This window comes from Bombus pascuorum, chromosome 10, assembly GCF_905332965.1.
Source record: "Bombus pascuorum chromosome 10, iyBomPasc1.1, whole genome shotgun sequence".
NCBI classification, from domain to species: Eukaryota; Metazoa; Arthropoda; class Insecta; order Hymenoptera; family Apidae; genus Bombus; species Bombus pascuorum.
Window position 1 is genome coordinate 11773186 of NC_083497.1, and position 22170 is coordinate 11795355.

Sequence of the window (22170 nt, forward strand, 5' to 3'; positions counted from 1 at the left end):
CTACGAGCCAAGAAAAACTAATTACGAGAAAGGGGCTACGAATCGTCGTCATCATCTTCGTAAGGGAATTACAGGAAAGTTACGTCCTAGGAAAGTAATGGAATCGCATCTTTTCCCTCTTTCGAGATGCTGACGAAATTGCATTCCTATCTATCTAACTAATCCTCGGCGGTGCAGTTTGATTTAATCGAGGTGTTTAAATCGACGACATTTACTTTCAACCAGGTACTGTTCATATTACATACGCGTATTTGCATAAGCCGTTATTTTCAGGCCTTAAAACGTGTCCCACTCTTCCATACAGCGCCACACTTGCGTAATATTGTACTAGCATCTGCGTAAGAATTAATTTGACGGTAACACACGGTCCCTAGGTCTGAGACGATTAAAACTGCTTAACGTATTAAAACAGGAAACTTCATTTTCATTCTGGCACTTGTAAATCATAAGTAGAGCGGCGGAAAATTTGAAAGTGTAGATACATATAATATAGATATAAAAATTATATGCGTATAATATGCACATAATATATAGAAAAAATAAGTAATATTTAAAACAGCTGCGAGTACGAGATGTTCAGCGTAACAACAAAGTTTTCTACGTTATTTTAACTCGTTCGTTTCGGTGTGTTTAATACAGCTTTTTCGAATAAAATGATCCTACAAACTCACATTCGGAAAAACAGGATATGTCTTGTTTTGCGCTTAACACGACACACATAGGTGAGAATTTGTATAAAACTGCACGATAAGAAGAATAAAAGCAGGTAGTGTAAGTAGGTAGTTTTTCAACTTGTTCAATATTACCAGGATATTTCCCATTCCATGTTTTCCGTAATGAAAATCCATCTTCGAGATAAATTCGATCTGCTCGATCACGCGCCAAACTATGTTTGCGTTAGTTCAAATAACTTAGAGTACCGATCAAGCACCGGGCACTTGCTTGTTTACCACACTTGCGAGGCGATCGTGTCGTTATAGTGCGATGCTTCGTCGCTTCAAGAGGATACGACGACCCTAGAATTATGCTATTACGCTCGATCTTGGTGTTCCATCAAATACTACAGTTTCTCTACAAACTCGATTTCTCGCCAGAAAACGCAAACATTCTGTGTTCCCTTCTTCGTGAAATAATTAGTAAAAATAATAGCATCGTTAAGACCGAAACACTTAACGACATAATAGTATTTGTCATTCAACTTGGACAGCAAAAATATCGTGATATTACGTAAATGAACTCTGGCTCGAAAGATTTAGGACAGTTATCGTATCAACTTGGAAAAATTATAAATCAACGATCTTTTAAAATATAATGAAACTATAAATGAAACGAGGAAGGCAGTTAATTAAAATATTATTTTTTACTTTAATTTTAACTTAAATTTACTAGAAAATTCATAGAATTTAAGGTTCATAATTAACATGAAATAGGTATCGAAATTTTATTAAAGATAAGAAATAAAAGATTTTTAAGCGAGAGCGCGTATGCCAAACTTTTATAAGAATGAATTTTTCACGCGTATTACGGATTGATCCGAAGGATTTCAATCAGGTGAGAGATCGATGAAAAAGAAAATGCGTTTGAATTGAAGTTCGTGACATTTCCATTGTGAACACGTTGATTTCGACGGGAGAAAAGGGAAATAATTGCTCGTTAACGACATTCGAAGTACCTATCCGAGGATATTTTTGGCACTCTCTTTCTTTCTCCGAGCGTGTTTGGCGCATCGCCAACTGGGGTAAAGGATGGTTGACGACTGTTCAAACACTCGTTTGTCTTTGCTGACCAAGACTCATGGAGGACCGATTGGAATATTCGTTGTAGCAAAGATTTTTTCACGTCTATCTGCATCTTTTTTTTTATCGATTCAAAAGAACCACTTTAGCGAAAAAATTTCACCGTATACAAGAGGCAACAGAAAATATCGCGTTATCGAGTACGTTCATTTGTCGTTGCGTATAAACGTATGTATATGTTGTATCTATTCAAAACCAGCAAATCTATCCCGTTTAACGACCGTGTATATTCGTATACGCACCAATAGCTAACCGTAGAAGCCTTTAAAAAGGTTTTCGGTAAAAAATTGATCTTTGATCCTTTGTATATGCAAATGCTGCGATACGAAGTATATAGTTATTTCATTTTATTTTTTATTCAAACTTGAAATAATTTTCAACAGCGACAAAAATGTATAGGGAAACTTTCATGCAAGTTCAAGTATAGTGAACTGCGTGACAACACGGTGTTTCAACATTCAGTTCGCAAAGATGTACAACCCTCTTGGCCGTGGAATATGAATATCCCCTAGTTTTATTACAGAGTCCGTCGACCCCAGACAGGGCATAGAATATTAATCTAACATCGACGCCGTGAAAATCGACGTTATTCCCTCCCTTCGTTCCCTCCCACCATACGTGCTTACAATCTGATTCTGATAAATTCAACTAGACGTTCGAACGAAAAAAGATATTCACTTCTTATCTGTTCCTTTCGTTTTCCATTTCCTTTTATACATTTTTGTAAATTATATCAAATCAAATTTTATAACACTACGAAAGTAGTTTTGTTGTAATTCTAATCAGAAAGAAATGCTTCGTATCTCTGCCTCGAGAATATCCTTTTGCAACATTTCTACAAATACGTTCGTAACTCTACTAAATTATATATATATATATTCATAATTATAATAAATTCTACTCTAATAAATATATAATTCATAATTCTAGAAAGCATTTCTCGAACCTCAGATGACAAATAGTTTGTAAAAAATAATTTGTATAAAATTTTTGTTCGACGGTACAATATGTTACGATATATCTGAAGAATATTTATAAAACCGATTGTAAACGCGAAGAAAATGAAGAAGTTTCATGTACGAAAACATGAGTCTCATTTTTCAAATCGTAAATAATTTAATTTTGCCCTGGAAATCCCTGCATACAATACACAAGTAACATTGTTGTGCAATTTTGTTAAATTTCCTTGACCTGAGATATATGACATCTCCCTCTTACCAGAAGTATGGCGGAAATTAATTTCACTTTCTTCGATGTAGAAAAACCGCTCTTGTATTTTCGCTTGAAATGAAAGGATGTTTTACATTTTGGAAGAAACGCTTCATGCAAGTTATAGAAAAAAGCTGCTTTGTTTCACGAAAGAAAATAGCCCATTAAAAACGACCGAGTAACAGTAAATGTTGAGTGGCGAATAAGTGGGAAATAAGAGAGGTCAAAAGAAAGCTTCTCTTTGCACGGATGACCTATTTATTATCCTAGTGATTATCATCGATCATTTGCTTAATATCATTCCTCGAGAGAAAAAATTGATGATCATCTTGTACCAAAGAAGGAAAACAATTTTATAAGAGACGGCTGGAAACTTGCAAACAGTAATTTTTCCAGGGACGTATGATTCATCTATTACCTCTGCGTCGCTTTTGCTTCTCCCTCGGAGACCCTCAAGCAAATTTCCAATGCATTCATTATGAAAATTTTTATTAGTTTCGATGCCCTAACTATTCAAACTATGAAATTATAATGAAAAATACTTGTTACTTAATCTTCGAAACTCGTACAAAGTGAGTCCCATCGACGATAATTAATCAGGAAAAAAGAGTTCAATTAATGACTGTTCTTGCATCGTAAGGGTATCAAAAACCTGCAATATTCCTACAAAAAGAAAGAAATGGAAAATTTATGGAAGAAAATACACATACGTATCTCTTTTTTTTTAACGATTTGGTCCGTAACACGTCGCTTGAGGGTTAATATTTACGAAAATCACCTTTCTCTTCTTCTGTGTCGCTACAAAACGTTGAAACCTGTTTCTCCGAAGTAGTAACGACCGAGTAAACGCCAGACAGAAAGTAGAAACACGTAACACTACTTATTTAGCGAGGATCTCTAATTACGACAGAAGCATGAAAAGTAAATATAAAACTTAACAAGAAGAGCGTACAAAAGTACGAAGGAATTAAAAACGTAACTTCATTCAATATTTTTGACGGTTTCAAAATTCTACGTGAACGTCACTTCTCGACTGGTATACGAATATTTCAAACCACTATACATACCTGTCACGACATTTATACGCGCGTATAACAGCGACACAACTTGCATACACTTTCATCGAATTCGAAACTGCATATCACAGTATGACCTCAAAACATTCTAATAGTCGGGTTCTTCACAGATAAATGCGTCAAATGATAAGCATTTCCAACAGACTTTTGTATCTATTATATATATATACATGGTGTTTGTAATAGAAATACTGCTACTGCTACTAACGAAGTAACATTCTTATAGTTGTGAAGCATTCTTAAAAAAAAAAAAAAAAAAAGTAAAAATAATTGTGAATTAAAAAAATTGTAAACACCTAACACGCCACAATTTTGCAACGAAATTATATACATTTTGGTAAAATTTTATTTTTTAATTTCTTACCGCTTCTTTTTACGCATAATAATATCATTTATTAATTTATTAATCGTCGAAATTTCTGTCGAAATTCGCATAATTGAAAACTTCGTGGCAAATATATTTCCGGAGCTAATGTTTTTGTTACGATACGAACCTCTCAAAAGCTCTCAATTGCTATCGATTTGGCAGCTTGTACAGGAGCGCGTAATTCCTCTACGTACTAAGAATTAATTGCAATGTAGCGTCAGGCTATGGTAAATTTCACAAGCTTCGCAAGTGGATAAGCATGTAACTTGTCTAGCAACTGTGTTCAAAGTTAGGATTGATACGGGATATTGGGTAAATGAGAATTCGTAGGGATACGTAAGTCTAAAGGCGAATCAAATTCCGAAGACAAAACTAGCTAGAATCTCGTGCAAATATATATAGTGTGAATGTATCCTAACATAAATTACAAGCGACGTGTGAGTAAATATTGTAGTCCATCTTTAACTTGTAGGTTACGCTAACTGCGTGATATTCTTGCCGCGAGGAAAATTTAGGAACTTTCATGAAAGGAGCTTACGGATCCATGCTAAATACACATTTAAATGCTCGGCATATTTTCAAATGAAATAGTCGAATTGTTATGCAATTTTGGTTTATTTTGTAAAGCTTTCGGACCTAACAATGGCATGTTCTTTTCATTTTTCGATATTCCTTTCTGTCTATAAAGTGACATTAAGAAACAAAAAAAAAAAATTCAGTTATCGATCGACGCGGCGATACCTAATGACTGTACAATATCAATGACACTTATCTTATCGTGACACTCAACATTGCGAGTAAAAGTAACGACGCAGGGCGTTTCCGAGAAAGACACATACATTTATCGATTTAAGTTATAGTCTTTGTTCAATGAAAGTATATCTAACCGCATAAGTGGTTCGAACAGGAATAAATCGTTTATGGTTTACGCCGTTTATGGTAATAAAACGATATCGCATCGAAAATGAGACAACTAAGAGGCAATTACATGACATTGTTTCTGCAGATGTGCCACGGTTTATGAGCAACGGGGAAATCGTCAATTATCGTTTCATTTCTTCCATGAAACGCATTCATCGTTCGATAAATGAAAATCCTTTCAGGATGGTCTTAAATGAAAAGACGGTGGGCAAATTTTTTCAAAAGGTATATGGTTAAGCTACTCGATAGGAAAGCTTAATCGCTTCATATTCCGGCCCGAGAAAGGTATTCTAAAGCAAAGGGAGACCTAACTTGTGGGGTAAGAGAAAATATAGCAGACACCATCGAGTGAATAGAAATCGCCCTTTATTTCAAATGGTGTTTCAAAGAAAATTTCAGTGTTACTTTTCTTTCTCTGTTTTAACTACATGGTTGTGTTAATAAAGAATAATGTTTTTAAATGATATATAGTAACGAGCATACAAAAGTCTGGCAAAAGTACTTTGAACGCTCAAGATGGAAAACTTTTATGAATATATAATATATGTTATAGAAAACTTTTTGAAATTTCATTAACACTGTAATTATATACGAGTAGCAATATTATAAAATTTCTATATTACATTATAAAACTTAAAATCAATCTAAAAATGAAAGTTTCACTTTAACGAAAGTTAACTTTAGCGATCCCACTAAATGTCGTTACTTTTAATACAAAAGGTAATTAACTGTGTAAGTAATTTCGCCATTTCAAACTCTATCTAACCTAATTCGTAATTATTATTGAGAGTAAATATTCGAAAGCCGTTCTACATTTATTCTCTTCGAAGCACAAGAAATGTATTTTTAAATCTCATACTAGAGAAAAGAAACGGAAATAAAACCTTTTACCTTTTATATAGTTAGCTAAATATTTATATGTTCACCAGTCTATACTCGAAGTAAGACGAAGTAACTGAAATTTTATTAAATTATAAAGTGAAGATGATATTTGAAATCTCATCCAGTTGCTGTTTCCACGGGACGTACTTATACAAAGGCAAGTATTGGAAAAGATATGTCTCGTAAGTGGGCCAGTTCTTTGCGTCTAACAGCAATTGGTTTCTGGAATATTGGACTTTTGTGTTTCCATATTCCGAGGGAAAGTTGCCTACCCCTGGAGAGACTTTTGCGAAATGAACCAATTTAAAGCACGGAACAAGAATCTAACCATTTCATTTGCTTCACAATTCCACGTATTCGAAATTTTGTAGAAATCTGATTAAGGGGAGCGGTACACTACGACCTTAGTGGAAATTGCTAAGTTATCATCGTCAGCGACCTCAATCATGGGTGATAAAGTTCCACTGGTAATGAGACTCTCGGCCTTCCTCGTTAAATCGCATCGAAGAACGAAGAGTATAAATATGAAATGTCGTTTCTAGTCGCGCAAAAATTTTCGACAAATTTCGAGTATAGATCATCTATAGAGAACAACAGATAAAAAGTTCCTTGTATTATTTATAAGATCGCTATGCTATATATATGACCCTGAAACAGAAGCCCCCACTGTGAAAAAAACGAAACGTAACACGAAGATTTTTCTTAGATACAGAGAAGATGTGACTCATCTTACAATGGAGGTCGACCTTTGTCACAATCCTTTCAAGAATATTACGTCCGTAACAATACTTGCAATTTTACGTGATTACAAAATGTAACTGATCTCGTTCGAAAACAAATTAAAACTCTCCTTTCCTCTTCGAAAAGAAAAAATAATTCATGTTGAATCTTCAAATACGAATTTGGATTAATCGATCATGTTTCGATGATTCAAATTGCCGGCATAATACATGGCGGGTTTGTTGAATTAAAGAGAAAATAACGTTAGTTTTATGGATATAAAAATGAAATAATTTACCACGACGTAATTATTTTATTTAATCCAATGCGATACTTATTACGTCGTACGATTGTATTCCACCATCTTTCGAAGTTTTTCCGTATCGTCTTCGGAAAAGGAAATCGACATTGCTTCCATACCGCCAATTCGATATAAACGACTACTTTTTCCACGGGGAACTCTTAACTGTATCGAAAACGAGTCGCTATAATTTACTGCTAGATTTTCTCTACCTTGCCCGATCCGCACCGTAATTTCAAGTTTGATTGAACCACTTTCTTGTATTTTCTACAATTAATGTCGTATCGGAATTGTATTGGATTCATCCGTTAAACGTTCAACTGCTACGGTCTTACCTGTCTTATTACGAAGAAACAGTCCCATCGAAAATGTTACACGTGCTGTAATCCATTAAGACTGAAAATGAAAAAGCGACGATACTCGGAGAAACGTATGAAACGCAAGTTTCCCCTTTATTTGCAAATACTTTGACAGAGTCCATGATACGTGATATAAAGCGTAAGGTCGACATGTTTGAATAATGCCATTTAATCCGCAATGGCCACGATATCGTCATAGTTAAACACAAATGCGAAATTTTCATTACCACGCGAACATGATACGTTCGACACGTTCCTAAATTTACAATAAAGTATCACGTTTTCTTAATCCCTTTGTGAACTCAATCTGTTTGTTTTACGAATGAATTTTTATTAAAAGGTTAATTAAAAGGTTACGCTTTAGCTCTTCATTTAACTCTTTGAATAAATATGTAAAAGTATATAAAATATCCAGGATATAAAACTCTCTGTAATATTTAACAGATAATTCCATTCCCTTGATTATAGATATTTATAAACATTTCAATTTGCATTCCACTTATGAGGTCTGCAGCAAAATTAACGTTCAGCGTCATCAATTCGTGCGTTTCTCTCATGCAGCGTCGCCTTCAAGTGTAGTGTCGGATTGTGTTAAATTTATCTTTCTAGGATCATTCCTAGAAAAATTAATCTTTCTATCGATTCACTATAATATTAATTATCCAACCGAACAATTGTGTTCAATTTGTTCTTTCCTCAAAATACCTGTTCCTTTTTTTTGTAAAAGTCAATATTAATATGTAATCTAGCTGACTTCAAAATACGGCATTTTCATATATCGATTTGAGATACATCATAAACGTAAATTGCAATAAAATTGAATGCGCAGTACAATATACCTATCTTTCATACTTTTCTTCATTTCTACCATTATCACCTTTACTTAATTTCACTTCTCCGTAAAAACTATACAAGAATCGATACTGTTGACGCATCCAATTGTTTGTCAGGAATTTCGGGCATTTTTAATTATTCAAATAATCGTACGTAAATAGTCGTAGGAATAATTATGACAGGCTACCCTTAATAACAAGGGTAGGATAAATTATAAATATAAAACGAGAAGAATTAAAATTAAGATCTAAAAACGCGCATTATATCTACAAGTACAAAATATCCAAATCGTTCCCAAATAACGTAAATGTTACGATAAAAGCATCTAGCTGGACGTAACTTTAGCTGAATTAATCACAATAGCTACGGTAACACGTGTGTCGTATCCATTTAATTATTTTGCGGTTATTCTGAAAATATGACTAACAACTTACGATGTAGTTATCGTTTTTCAATATGAAAACATGAAAACTTGCATGATCTCTCTCTCTCTCTCTCTCTCTCTCTCTCTCTCTCTCTCTCTCCCTCACTCTCGATGAATACGCTTGCGGCTTGAAAAATACCCTCCGACCATTTGATTGAGTTTTAAATCACGGTTTTTTATCGATTTATCCTGAAACGCAACGTATCATATCGTTCTTACTGCTTCAAATTTGTGCATTCACGTTCACTGATATTAGGGCGTATAATGATCGCGTACGAAACACGATAAACGACCTAGATTATGTGGAAAACGATTGGAATTTTAGTTCTGCGTAGATAACGGTTCTAAACATAGAGTAAATTTTAACGAAAACTGTTTGCAAGAATTATAGAACAAATGATAACTATACATAATTAACGAGGTTGATACAAATCTGTGGATTTTCCGTAGCTGGAAGTTTCAAACGATGCAACGATTCTTAAAGATTTTATGAGTCTTCTAATAATTATTCAGGTTCCTAATTGCGCGTAAATGTTCTAATGCCTGTGAAAGGATGGCCTGGTATATTGTGCAAAAGTGGCCGGAAAATTATTTATATAAAAAAAGCACATTAGGAAGTTTCTGAAAACAACGCTTGTAACCCTACGGTAAATCCATAGGTACCAGGTGTATTTTCTAATAAACTACTTGAGGTATTATGAAATTTTTATCGATTTCGAGAATGTAAAAAGAGCTATCATAATTATCCATTCGAACGTAGCTAACAATAAAAAAAAATGACGACTGAAACTTCTGATATAATTTACTCTTTTTAATTATTTTAACTCGTTTGTTTTTTACAGTGCTTACTAATTAATCAGTTGAAGATAATACCATATTTAAAGATAACTGACCATTACACGGAAAATTGAAATCTCACTCGGGATAAAACAGCGCTTCCTATTTCATAACGGTTTAATTGCCTCTGAGTACGTGCTCATTTTTTACATTTAATTAACACCCAAGCGTAAAAAGTATATAATATGCACCAAATACACGTTCATAATCTCTGGAACCTAGATACAGAGAAAACTCGCGATAAACAAACGTTCGAGATATTCACATAGTCGAATATGACTCTCGCATATTCGACAAAAGCAAGCACAGCTTCTCTCCCTGTTTGTTTTTCTCGATGCAGATTTTCTCCCATGCATAGCTACCATCATAAAATCTATATTTATTTAAAATGCACTTTTCACGGTCTACTGCTATTTTTACCGTGCTCCTTCGTTATTTACGACGTTCGGTTTATTTACTAGGATTACAAGTTTTTTCTCGCACGAATTTAGAAAACTGCAACAAAATCCTATTTACATACGCGTCCTTGTATCGTCGTCAAGCAACCTTAAAGACAGCCGTGTGTGTCTCTTGTTGTTAGCGATCCGTCAACGTGTGAATTCTTAAAAGAAACTCAAACGTTCTTTCAGATTTTCATTCCTTATAACAAAGAATAGAACATTTTTCTGGCACTAATCTATGCTCCATAGGTTCCTAAGCGTAAGCGAGACAATCGACTCCATTAGTCTTTGTCAAGATCCGACTGAAACTGTAGCGTGTTACGCTGCTTTTAGCAACTGATGCGATGTGATCGTAAACCCTGTCGTTCTCGTAGCTGACAGTTTGAACGTGTTAGTGTACCTGTGAATAGTACAGCTGGAAATTCGAACGACGATTTCGTATTACGCGTATACGTATGTACGTGTTTGTATACCTGCGTGTAGCAGAACCACAAATTCGAAAGACGATTTCGTATATATTTATTAGAAATAAGTAAACATAGCCGAGGAGAAAAGCACATGTAATAAGGTCTGTGAAGAACGTCCGTAATTAAAGAGGAACTGCGAACCCGCTGTGTCTGTCGCTTAATTATCCCTCTCATCCTGCCTGAGATCGTAGAAACGTTTGCTTTATACGATACTTCTATATATATCAGATATAATTACAATTTATCATTCCCATGACAAATGCGTAGAAATCCTGACGTTTTCAAAGAAGCATCGGCTCTTTAATCGTATTTTGAATCTTGGTCAAACGTACGTGTATTTTCTCGAATCAAAATTAGTTTGTAATTACGAATTCTACGAATTACATTTATTTGCGCGTTTTTAATCCCGAGTTCTATCGTTAAAAAATGTCTTAGGTGTAAAAAGCTGCAGGCGAATTCAAGAGAATTTAATCTTAATTTTATATTGAAAATTCTCTTAAATCGTTAGAAATCTTTTTATACGGTGAAACGAGAACGACGTTCAGACATGAAAATTTGACTGCAGTAGAATTAAATCTAAATGAAATCAAAGACAAAGAACACGATGCAAATAAGAAAAGATGACCAGCAAATTAAAATAAATTAATATTTAAACTTTACCCCTAAATCATATTTTTATCTTACAACCCTTCGTAACTGAACTCCCTACCGAACATGTGACAATCACTATTTTCCACGCTGCATAAAGGGTGGCTTAATCGTCAATCACCATGATCCGTTAAAAAATTGCGCGAGATTGTTTAGACGTGATCGTTCACCGAAAGAAAAAGTTTCTGTCCATGCATTTATCTCGAGCAATTCTCCAGCGTACTTTCATTAAAAATCCAAACTTAAATACACTCGTCGAGGAATTAACGATAATTAAAAGAAGATGAAATTAGACCGAACCCTTTTGATAAACAGACAGTCATTAATTTTATTTTGAAGAAACAAGGAAGCGTCGAGAGTTGAAGTCTCACAAAAGGCTGTGGGAAGATGAAAGTGTTTCAGGGGTGAGCGTAAAATTAAAAATAGCATCGTCGTCACCCTGAAAGAAATTATGCGTGACGTCAGTGACGTTGACAAAGCTATTAACCAATGAACCACCATATGATGCAGGCGTGCATTACGTTCACGTAATCATCGAAATCTTGTTTACTTTTCTCAATTTCGATAATTGTATTTCGGAAGAACGTAGCGTAGTGAAAGTATTTGAACGATTATGTACCTACACGTGTACTAATATGTGTGTTATATGAAACATTTTGAGACTTCATTAGCATCGTAATCAATTCGTCATAATTATGATAAAATTTAAACTCAATCTGAAAATCCACATAGAGATTACGAGATATTTATTGCAAACATATATACATATCATGATCTCTACGAAATATATCTACAATAAATATTTTGTAACTTTTGTATACGTATTTATATTTGTTTCAAACTTTGTCAATGTGATTATGATAATATCATCTCGTTAAAGTGCAAATAAAATTTCTTTCGTATAACATACGCAATATAGCGAGGTACTATAACTTTCGTCGAATAGCTTTCACCAACAAATTCGACGAAAAACACGTATCACTTACTTCTTTGCGCTTATTTAAAGCTAATCGACGGTTCAATCAGACTTCCCTTCTCCTTTCTTTCCGATTTTTTTTTCTTCAGTATGACGAAATTGTGAAATAAAGAGTAATCGAAAAAATGGACGCGATATATGGAAAGTTAATTGGCAAGATCCATGTTCTCGCTAACGGGAAATAACAACGAACACATACAATAGAGGGTACGATATAAATAAGTACAAGTTTTTCTGACAATATAACTGAAATTATTGTTTGCTTGCAAACATATTTTTGTCAGAATTGCTGTTGTGTATCGTATATTCGTCACCATTTTATGCGAATGCATTTTATTCTTGGTTTAAATATCTTGTACCTTTTATTTGTATAAAAGCTTTTGCAGATTCGCGCATTCTGAGATTAAAACTTTTTTTTTTTACTAATACCGTGCGCTATTAGTAACAAATGCTCGATTTAATGCTGCGACCCGATAATACTTGTATTCAAAAAGATAATGTTCAGGATCATGGAGAGACCTCTATTTATACGCGTCTTGTGCAACTTCGCCACGGGTAGCGAATCAACTGCGATTTAAAATTGTTTTGGCTCGAGCCTCGCAAAGTTCGACGACGACAGTCACATAGATTTATACATTAATCCGATTAATCTATGGCCATTCATTGCGTTTAACTAATATTTTCTTTCTTCTCTTTTCGAGCAACCGTTACCCGATTTTCGTATTCCAGTCTCGCTGTAACAGCAGCAGTAAAATTTATAAAATATTTCTTATGATACACACGATCTATTCATAAAAGAATATTTTCCTGACGTACTGTATAATGTTCGATGTATGTAGTTTATAATGAAAACTCGAGAATAAATAGGTGGTTAAGTAAAAAAGATTAAATAGAAACCACGTTATGGTAGTTGTTTGCTTTAATGGAATATTCGCCTTTGTTCGCAGACAGCAACTTTGTGCTGGGAAATGCACAGGTTCCGTCGCTCTACCCGATCGTTTATTGCTCTGACGGTTTCTGCGAGCTGACAGGATTCGCGCGAGCGCAAATCATGCAAAAGGGTTGCGCTTGCAAGTTTCTCTATGGCCCGGAAACGAAAGAAGAGGAAAGAGCGATGATCGACAAGAGCCTCGAGAGCAAAACAGAGCTGAAGATGGAAGTCGTATTCTATAAAAAGACCGGTAAGCTTCGTTCGTTCTTTCTTCCGCGTTAGAAAACGATCCATTTCAATCACAGACGTTCGACTTGCCAAGCAAGGAATTGGGTGATTACCAATGTTTAGCAATCTAACATTTGGTTACAGAATGGAGATAATTCTCCTAATTAATGGTAATTCAAATTGATCCCTTAGAAACCAATTTGTGGAATATCCTGGCAAAACCAGATTTCACTAAATATGACATATTACGCACGAATAGATGCGTTTTAACGCCCTGATAATTTGTTATTTAATTACATTGAAATTATTTTCCAAAGTTATTATTATTGAAATTTTTCACCATAAAAATCTTCGCATTGTCGTTGATTTTTCAACGACGGTACAATATATAGGCACACATATAGATTGTAACTCATTTAATGAAAAATTCACTAAAGGATTCATAAAATTATTCATGTAAATATATTTTAATAAAATGTAAAAATACTATCTCGCGAATTTTATTCGCCGAGATTTAATATCAATGTTGCTACATGAAATAATCGTATGATTTATAATAATGGTGAAAAAGTGTGATTTAACGTTACTGGTCACAATGGTATGATGTAAATGCATGCAAAAATAACACAGGTGCAGCAGAATACATTTAATCAAGATAATCGATTGGATCAAATCGGTTCTATCGTGTTTGTACAACACCACCTGTCTATGTTTCTGATACGAGTTTTACTATTGGCTTTTTGCGTTCGAACCATTGACAGTAGAAATGAAAAATTCATAGCTAGAATTAAAAAAGAAAAGAAAAAAAAGAAAAGAGAGAAAACAGAAGGAAAAGCGTTTTTGCTTATAAATTTCAGATGATCGACGTTTTAATCGAAATTTAGAATGTGACTTTGATTGCAGGAAGTCCATTCGACTGTCTGCTCGATATTGTTCCGATCAAAAATGAAAAGGGCGACGTCGTTCTGTTTCTGGCTTCGCATAAGGATATCACCCACACGAAGAACCTTCAGCTGTGTGAGTTGCACGATAGTGGTGAGTTCTAGCCAAGCTTCGCTGCTGAACTCAGTCTGACGAAACGATTTTCTCTGGAATGCATTTCGATCGACGTGACTGATGAATTGCATTCCAAAGTATCCGAGCACGGACCATACATCGGGTATGGATTAAACGTTCCCAATGTACATACTTTTTCAACGTATCTAACGTTTCGTGCTTCTTACACCGCGATCACGCTACACGCTGCACGTAAATACCTAATGCAACGATTATTACGAAAGCAAAGACACCAAATAGCACAAATCAGAAGCTTCCAATAGTTTGCTTTTCTTGTAGAATTTACGCGTAATGGCATTGCACGTGTTAGTCATTTACAAAATTGACCTAGAAAAGCTACGTATGTACGTATTCCATAGGAATGGGAGATACTTTTACGGTGTACGCTATTTTTTCCCGACAAAAAAAATTATCCAAGATCAAAGGAAAAAAAGTGTTAACCGATACGACATTATCGCTTACATATAAATAATTAAATATAAATATACATTCTTCGTCCAACTTCTTGATTGCATACAGCGTACAGTTTTAAACTGTACAAAGGGGTAAAGTCTATACGGCGATATATATATATATATATATATATATTTCAGATGCAAATGGCGGTCTCGATCCAGAAGCGCCTCCAGCTAATTATGGCAGAAGAAGGAGTCGCGCCGTCCTTTATCAATTATCAGGCCATTACAAACAGGACAATAAGCACAAAATTAAATTGAATAATGTAAGTGCTGCCATTCCCGTTTTAATCACTTCTAAGAACGGCTTGAACCATTTCATTTACCTTGAAAACATTTACGTTTATATTTATATTCACATTTAGCGATTCACGAAAATATCTGAATATTTTTCCTACCACAGAAAGCTTTCACGTATGTTGTACTATTATTATAGAACCTTCTGCATTCCACTGCACCACCCTTGCCAGAATACAAAACGACGGGAATCAAAAAATCTCAGTTCATCCTAAGCCATTACGGTGGCTTTAAGTCTTGCTGGGACTGGTTAATACTCCTTGCGACGTTTTACGTGGCGATCGTCGTCCCTTTTAACGCGAGTTTCATTAACATCGATAGGCCTACGATGGTTAGCGACGTTGTTGTCGAAGCGCTCTTTATAACCGGTGGGTATCATTTCTTCAACTTATTTGTCTCGTTCGGGACTGATTTAAAATATTGAAGGGCCGAGGAGAGAACAGACCTTTATCGTAATCAGCCTAAAATTACTAATCAGAGACAGTTCGATATATCGATTGGCGATGCTTTTAAAGTAATTCAGCCAAAAAGGAACACGAATGGTACTCTTCTCATCCAATTGGTAATTCGAGAAGCTCGTTAAGTTCGAAAGCAACGATTCCTCGCTTCCCTGTTTCCAATCCGCCTTGTACCTGTGCAATCGTTGGTTTCAACTACTAGCTCCATTCAGTGCAATTTTCCTCGCGCGAATGCAGAGAAATGTAATTTAATCTCGATATATTTGTTTATTTATTCATATAAGACCAATATACAAAAGAAAACAAGAAGTTCTGTTACCGCGCTAGTAATATTGGTTTTATTTCAATTTTCACGATGCAGCGAATTCCTCTTGAGTCAGTTTTCGCAAGTAATGCGACATTCGCTCTACAAACACTGAATTGATTTATATTCAAAGCGAATATCGAATAACGATGTCCAAAGTAAGAACTCTTCACTGGTGTTCGACGAGATCGTATCTCTTCGAGGATAGAAATCATAATTTTATTTGTGAGTACAATATAGGGCAGTTTAAACTTGTCCAACCTGATTTTCTCAGAACGTCCAGTCGAATAAAAAATCGTATTACATTACGTCTATGTTATAATAAAATTTTCGTATTTCGTATTTATATCTAGAAAAATATACTGATGAATTTTAGGTAGAGAAAATTAGAACATCCTGTGAAAGGAGGATTTTATCAGTTGATGCGTATCGTTCCTCTCAATTTATCTGTATTCGAAAATCTAGTATTCGTATGCATAACTTGATATGAAATTACTTGGGCTCGTTTAGCCAATTCGTAAATAAGTATGATGAGCGAATGTTGAGATAGAAATCCTGTTTGCTAACGAGATTAAAAGCAGTTCATCCTGCGGAAATAAAGTTCCTTAACGCGCTGCATTTTCGCGTCGAGAAACTCAATAAGGGAAGGGAAGGGATCGCAAGAGTAGTTTGTCTCTTTGATCAAAACACAAACAGAGGTCCGATGTTTCTACTCGCTAAAATTTCTATTCTGCGGTATGATCAAAGTTTGTAGGATTAGAATTAATTAAAAAGTTGGGAGAAAGACGATAGGTCACGTTTTACACGTTTTACAGAGCAACAGTTTTAAGATTCGGTACATCATCCAACAATTTCGTGTTACCAAAATCGTCTGCCTATTTCATTTTAAAGTTAAACGCATGATTTTCACCCTTTTATCGAACTTTCCTCCTCCGGTCTTCAATTAAAATTATCGAAGACGAAAGCAAACAATAGTTAAAATCACACATCTTTCCGCAGATATCATTTTAAACTTTAGAACAACGTACGTAAGCAGAAAAGGTGAAGTTGTCAGCAACAGCAAAAGTATAGCCGTGAACTATTTAAAGGGTTGGTTTTTCGTCGATCTTGTCGCTGCTTTGCCTTTTGATTTTCTCTATGCTTCTGACGTTTACAGCGGCGAGGTGAGTAATTCGTAACTATTTCAAACTACTCAAATATTTCGACCCTGAAACTTTTATACCACGCGTACTAATATACTCGTGTTGCAAACTGCAAGTTAACTTAAAATTGCCTTGTAAAATCCGTATCTCGATTGCGAATAATAAAGTTTCTTTTCTAACTCAAAATCTCTGGATGTCCTGTTGAGAAACGTAAGGAAGACACGTGTACGATATGCTATTTGTACATTTGAAAACGAGTTGTGAATGAAGTTCATTTAGGGAAGGTCCGCGTATTATTAAATTGAACGACATACCGATTCCAAGCTTCGCGTTCTCTCCGGAACACGGTCACATATCAGCTTGAATCGAACGACATATCTCGACATGAATGGTACAATCTAGTCGTCGTGAGTCTATAACGTATGTACAAGAATACGTAATTAACGTCGATTATTATCAAAGCGGATATTTAACATATGGAAATCTAACATCGATTTGCTGCAATACTATTTTTTCGATAAATTAGTATGTACATATTTAGTATCGAAACGAATTACAACTAATATCATCGATCTAAATACTTCGATTAACGTATTTCATGTTTATTAATAGCGCATCTTTTATCATAGGAATCAGGACATGGTAATATTCATTTAGTGAAGCTGACAAGATTACTAAGGCTCGCGCGATTACTTCAAAAGATGGATAGATATTCGCAGTACAGTGCCGTCATTCTGACTATGTTAATGCTTTTCTTTATCTTGGTGGCACATTGGTTGGCTTGCATTTGGTTCGTTATCGCGGAAAAAGAAAGGTTGAGAAACGACGATGATTGGGATCTCGGTAAGTTCGATCTTCATATAATAATATCATTTTTATAAGACACAAATTCACGAAACTTTTACAGTTGAAGTTAAGTTCAATGAAACGCTTGAATATCTGCGAGTCGAGATATAGTACCTTCCTCTTTAACATTTATATGGACAAAAGAATATTCGCGCAAAAAGGTAGTTGTAAATTTTCCTTAAGAATTTTATACGTGTTCTCATGAAAATCAATACGAATATTACGAAATTGCCTTGGAAATTATTCTTTCCACCTTTTTACGTCAATTCGGGTCTAACAAATAAAAATTCGCGCATAAAACTTTAAGTATTAAAATTTCAAATTTATTTACGTGCTTCTTGCACAAACACATACGGTCTTCGGCATTCATGACAGCTTTTTCGCGTTTTCATATGGTTTTTAGTACGTCGTGGATCTGTATATTTTACATAAATAAGATAAGGTTCCGTTTATCGCATTACTGCAACAGAAATATGCGAGTAACAGGAGCGAGCGACTCTAGCGTGGAATTCTATTTTACCCAAGCTAGCAGGCGGCGTTTGTTAAAAAATCAATTCGTCGTTAGCAGACGTAACTTTTTACAACTTTAACCATCAACGCTGCGAACGATGGAGCTTTATAAAACAATTGCTTCTTTCCCGGCTCGCGTTTATTACATTCTGTAATAACTGCATTATTGATCTTTTTAATATACTATTAAATTTTACTGCAATTTTGTGAAATGATCAGAATTTTCTAAAGATGCGTCCATAGCAGGGCAGCGTTGTAACGTCAAGTATTTTACCGCTCAAATCGTTTAAAATAATATTTGATAGAATTATAAGAAGGAGAAATAGAAAGTTTTGGAAATGTACGAAAGTCGAATCATCGATACTTATCTAATATATCTGATACATCGTAATGGGATATTCATCGTGCGTGAACAGTTTGATCGCCTACGCAAGAGTTAAGCAACAACCGTACATTTTGAACAAAATGCTCCGTGTCTACATATTTAGATATACAGATTGATGTTGCATGTTTCGATTCAAGGAATTTTGTTTTGGAGAGCACTACGTTCTAGATAGAATCGATGCCCGAAGAAAATTGAAACTGTAGTCGTATTAGACTACAAATTTTTCTCTTACGAGAAAGTGTATCGTATAATTTAACTGCAGACGTTTGCCTCTAGGCATACTCTCGTAATACTACCGTTTAATACCCTATTGTTCAATCCGTTCGCGTAAATGAATAATATCCGATTAAACAACTCAAAGGGGACATACAACGCAATTATATGAACGCGACGATTATAGAAATATTCGATAGAGAATGAACTACTGACGTTCGAATCGACTTTGATCGGACGCATTTTACAGGCTGGATTCACACGCTGGCAGAGAGGCTAAAAATCTCCGTGGAGAACGTAACGCACGCGGAAAGTTACATCACAGCGTTGTACTTTACATGCAGTAGTTTAACATCGGTAGGATTTGGAAATGTGTCGGCCAATACATTCTCCGAAAAGTTCTTCTCCATTTGCACGATGCTCATTGGTGGTCAGTAATCATCATCGATCAATATGTTATATGTTATTCCGTAAGGATTACCAATTAATTATTCAAGTTAATTAACCAAGTATTATTAGTTGCTGCACGCGTATTTAATCATTATAAGAATTTGCATACACGTGTATTAGGGGGAAATAATATTAATTAATACGGAATAAACTTTGAATGGAAAATTTACGATAGAAAATGTTTCCACATTGTACATATCGTGTATGCTACAGCTCTGATGCATGCCGTCGTGTTTGGTAACGTGACAGCGATTATTCAAAGAATTTACTCTAGAAGATCGCTATACCAAACAAAACTGCGGGATCTCAAGGATTTTTTCGTATTGCATCAGATCCCCGAAGAACTGAAACAGCGAATGCAAGACTATTTCCAAACTATGTGGTCTTTAAATCACGGTATCGATATACACGAGGTAAACCACGTAAACGCGATAATTCAAAGGCTTATAAAGAAAAGCATTCTTGTTCGCGTTTCTTCTTTTCCAGCAAACCAAAGGAATACTCCAACGATCTGTTGCAATATCTGTGCAATGTATTTCGATCACTGTTACCTAAAAGATGGAAAAATCCGACAAGAGATTTTTATTATGAGCCTTTCGATTACGCTGTCATATAAAATCATATAAAATTGCCAAACGTATTGTAATTCACAATTAGTCACGATTACGCGAGATTTACTGCTTTTAGACCTTGAAACAATTTCCCGAGGAACTCCGGGGTGATGTTTCGATGCATTTACATCGCGAAATATTAAATTTACCGATATTCGAAGCTGCTTCTCAGGGTTGTCTGAAACTGCTTTCTCTTCGCATTAAAAATAATTTTTGTGCCCCCGGCGAATTTTTAATTCACAAAGGAGATGCACTCTCGTACATATATTATTTATGCAACGGCTCGATGGAAGTTGTGCAAAACAACATGGTCGTCGCGATTTTAGGTACGATATCACGGTGTTCGTAGCTTTTATTATATTCGAAAAATGAGGATCGAAGTCTCACACGGGGTGTTTGATTTCGTTTAAAGGCAAAGGCGATCTAGTAGGTTGTGACATAAACGTTCATCTGCAACACGGCAGTAACGGTGGTGGAGCAGGTGGCGGAGGAGCCGCGGACGTAGTAGTCAAATCAAGTTGTGACGTTAAAGCGTTGACTTATTGTGATTTGAAATGCATAAATATGCATGGATTAGTCGAGGTACTTCGACTGTATCCCGAGTATCAGCATCAATTTGCAAATGATATACAACATGATCTCACTTACAATATACGAGAGGGATACGAAGCTGAGGTAAGTATTAATATTTAATATCACAGTGTCGGTAATTGAAGAGCTTTCTGAAAAATCAACCCATAAATCTACTCGTATAATAAATACCGGTCAAAAGTATCTGGACATTTCCATACGTTTCTTGTAACAGCAAAATATCAAAATGTACAAATTAATGGCAAATTACTGACTGAAACAAACATTGCGTACACTACCGTTTTATAAACTCTGTTTGCACGAAGGTTCTGAAATCCGATATTCATATCGACAGCGTCCAATAGTAAAGGTAAGAAGAAGCAAAGATTCATACGAATGTTTCTTAATTATCTACGTTTAGCAAGAGTCAGATATGAACGGACCATCGTTAACGTTACCATCGATTAGCGAAGACGACGAAAATGTGCCTGACGAAGGAGAGACTTCACCTTTATCACCACCAAATAAATCGCCTTTACACACGACGAGTCCTAGGCATGCTAAGTTCAGGTGAGCTTTCACCACATTTTTTCACTCTTAAGAAATTCTTCAAATATCCTACATCGTATAATAGGGATGACTATAGAGAAGCAAGAAGAACCGGAAGAGGAGTTCTAGTAAGAGGGAGAGCGGCTCAGGTAATCGCTCAAGAATCAATGGAGGAACATATTCGAGGATCGGTGGAGAGACTCGACACACAATTTTCAACGTTACACCAAGACGTTGCCACGTTGAGTTACGAGGTAAATATTGCGGTAAACGTTCGTTCCACTCTCAACTGGTCTAACGTTCCCGATTGTTTCGTATAAAAATAGGTGAGGAATGCCATTCAAGCTCTGCAAATATTAGCGTGTTCGCCTCAAAGTAATCCAAATTTGCCAACGCCGGCGAGTCGTGGGAGTGGCGTTTTGGCGAGAAGTTCGTCTCATCCGCCAGATGCTATATGTTGGGACCCACCTAGAAGAATGTCAGACGCATCCACGCAAACCGACTGGCCTGTGGATCTGTTCGAGTCGTGGATTCGAGCAAATCCTCAACGAGTTCTAAGGATCCTCGAACTCGATCCGGATACTCTTTCGAGACAACCACCGTCTCCTACACCATCGCCGTCTTCACCTCCGCCACCGCCATACGAGCCCTTGTCGCCTATTGTTGGGACACCGCCGCAATCACCGTCTCTCGCGCAAGGTAACCATTCGAATTTAATTTCTTTTTTTCATTTATTATCGAAAAATGTGCAAGCAGTTGAAATATGAATTCTACAAGTATTTTTAAAATATCAAACTTTTCGTCGTTGCGATTAGAAGGAATACGATTGCGACGAATGAACGACAAGAACAGCAGAGTTAAATTTTTAGATTGCTGTCTTTTGGAAACTTGTAATATACAGGAAAGTT

The 22170-nt window shown here is 35.5% G+C and overlaps 1 protein-coding gene and 1 long non-coding RNA gene across 7 annotated transcripts in view; one reads left to right on the top strand and one right to left on the bottom strand.

Annotated features, from left to right (window-relative positions):
* LOC132911533 (uncharacterized) overlaps positions 1-22170 on the bottom strand; it is a 245660-nt gene that overhangs the window by 8538 nt on the left and 214952 nt on the right. The window lies entirely within an intron of this gene.
* LOC132911490 (potassium voltage-gated channel subfamily H member 8) overlaps positions 1-22170 on the top strand; it is a 28357-nt gene that overhangs the window by 3848 nt on the left and 2339 nt on the right. Inside the window, exons 3-15 of one of the 5 annotated variants that reach the window (XM_060968145.1) lie at positions 13205-13438; positions 14320-14451; positions 15066-15193; positions 15364-15592; positions 16986-17149; positions 17758-17971; positions 19333-19512; positions 19746-19945; positions 20220-20469; positions 20556-20818; positions 21135-21283; positions 21348-21516; positions 21589-21961. In XM_060968145.1, the coding sequence (XP_060824128.1) occupies positions 13205-13438; positions 14320-14451; positions 15066-15193; positions 15364-15592; positions 16986-17149; positions 17758-17971; positions 19333-19512; positions 19746-19945; positions 20220-20469; positions 20556-20818; positions 21135-21283; positions 21348-21516; positions 21589-21961 (2685 nt within the window). Of the gene's footprint in view, positions 1-13204; positions 13439-14319; positions 14576-15065; positions 15194-15363; positions 15593-16985; positions 17150-17757; positions 17972-19332; positions 19513-19745; positions 19946-20219; positions 20470-20555; positions 20819-21134; positions 21284-21347; positions 21517-21588; positions 21962-22170 lie in introns of those variants that run through there. The other 4 variants (XM_060968146.1, XM_060968147.1, XM_060968149.1 and 1 more) reach the window with 4 other exon arrangements.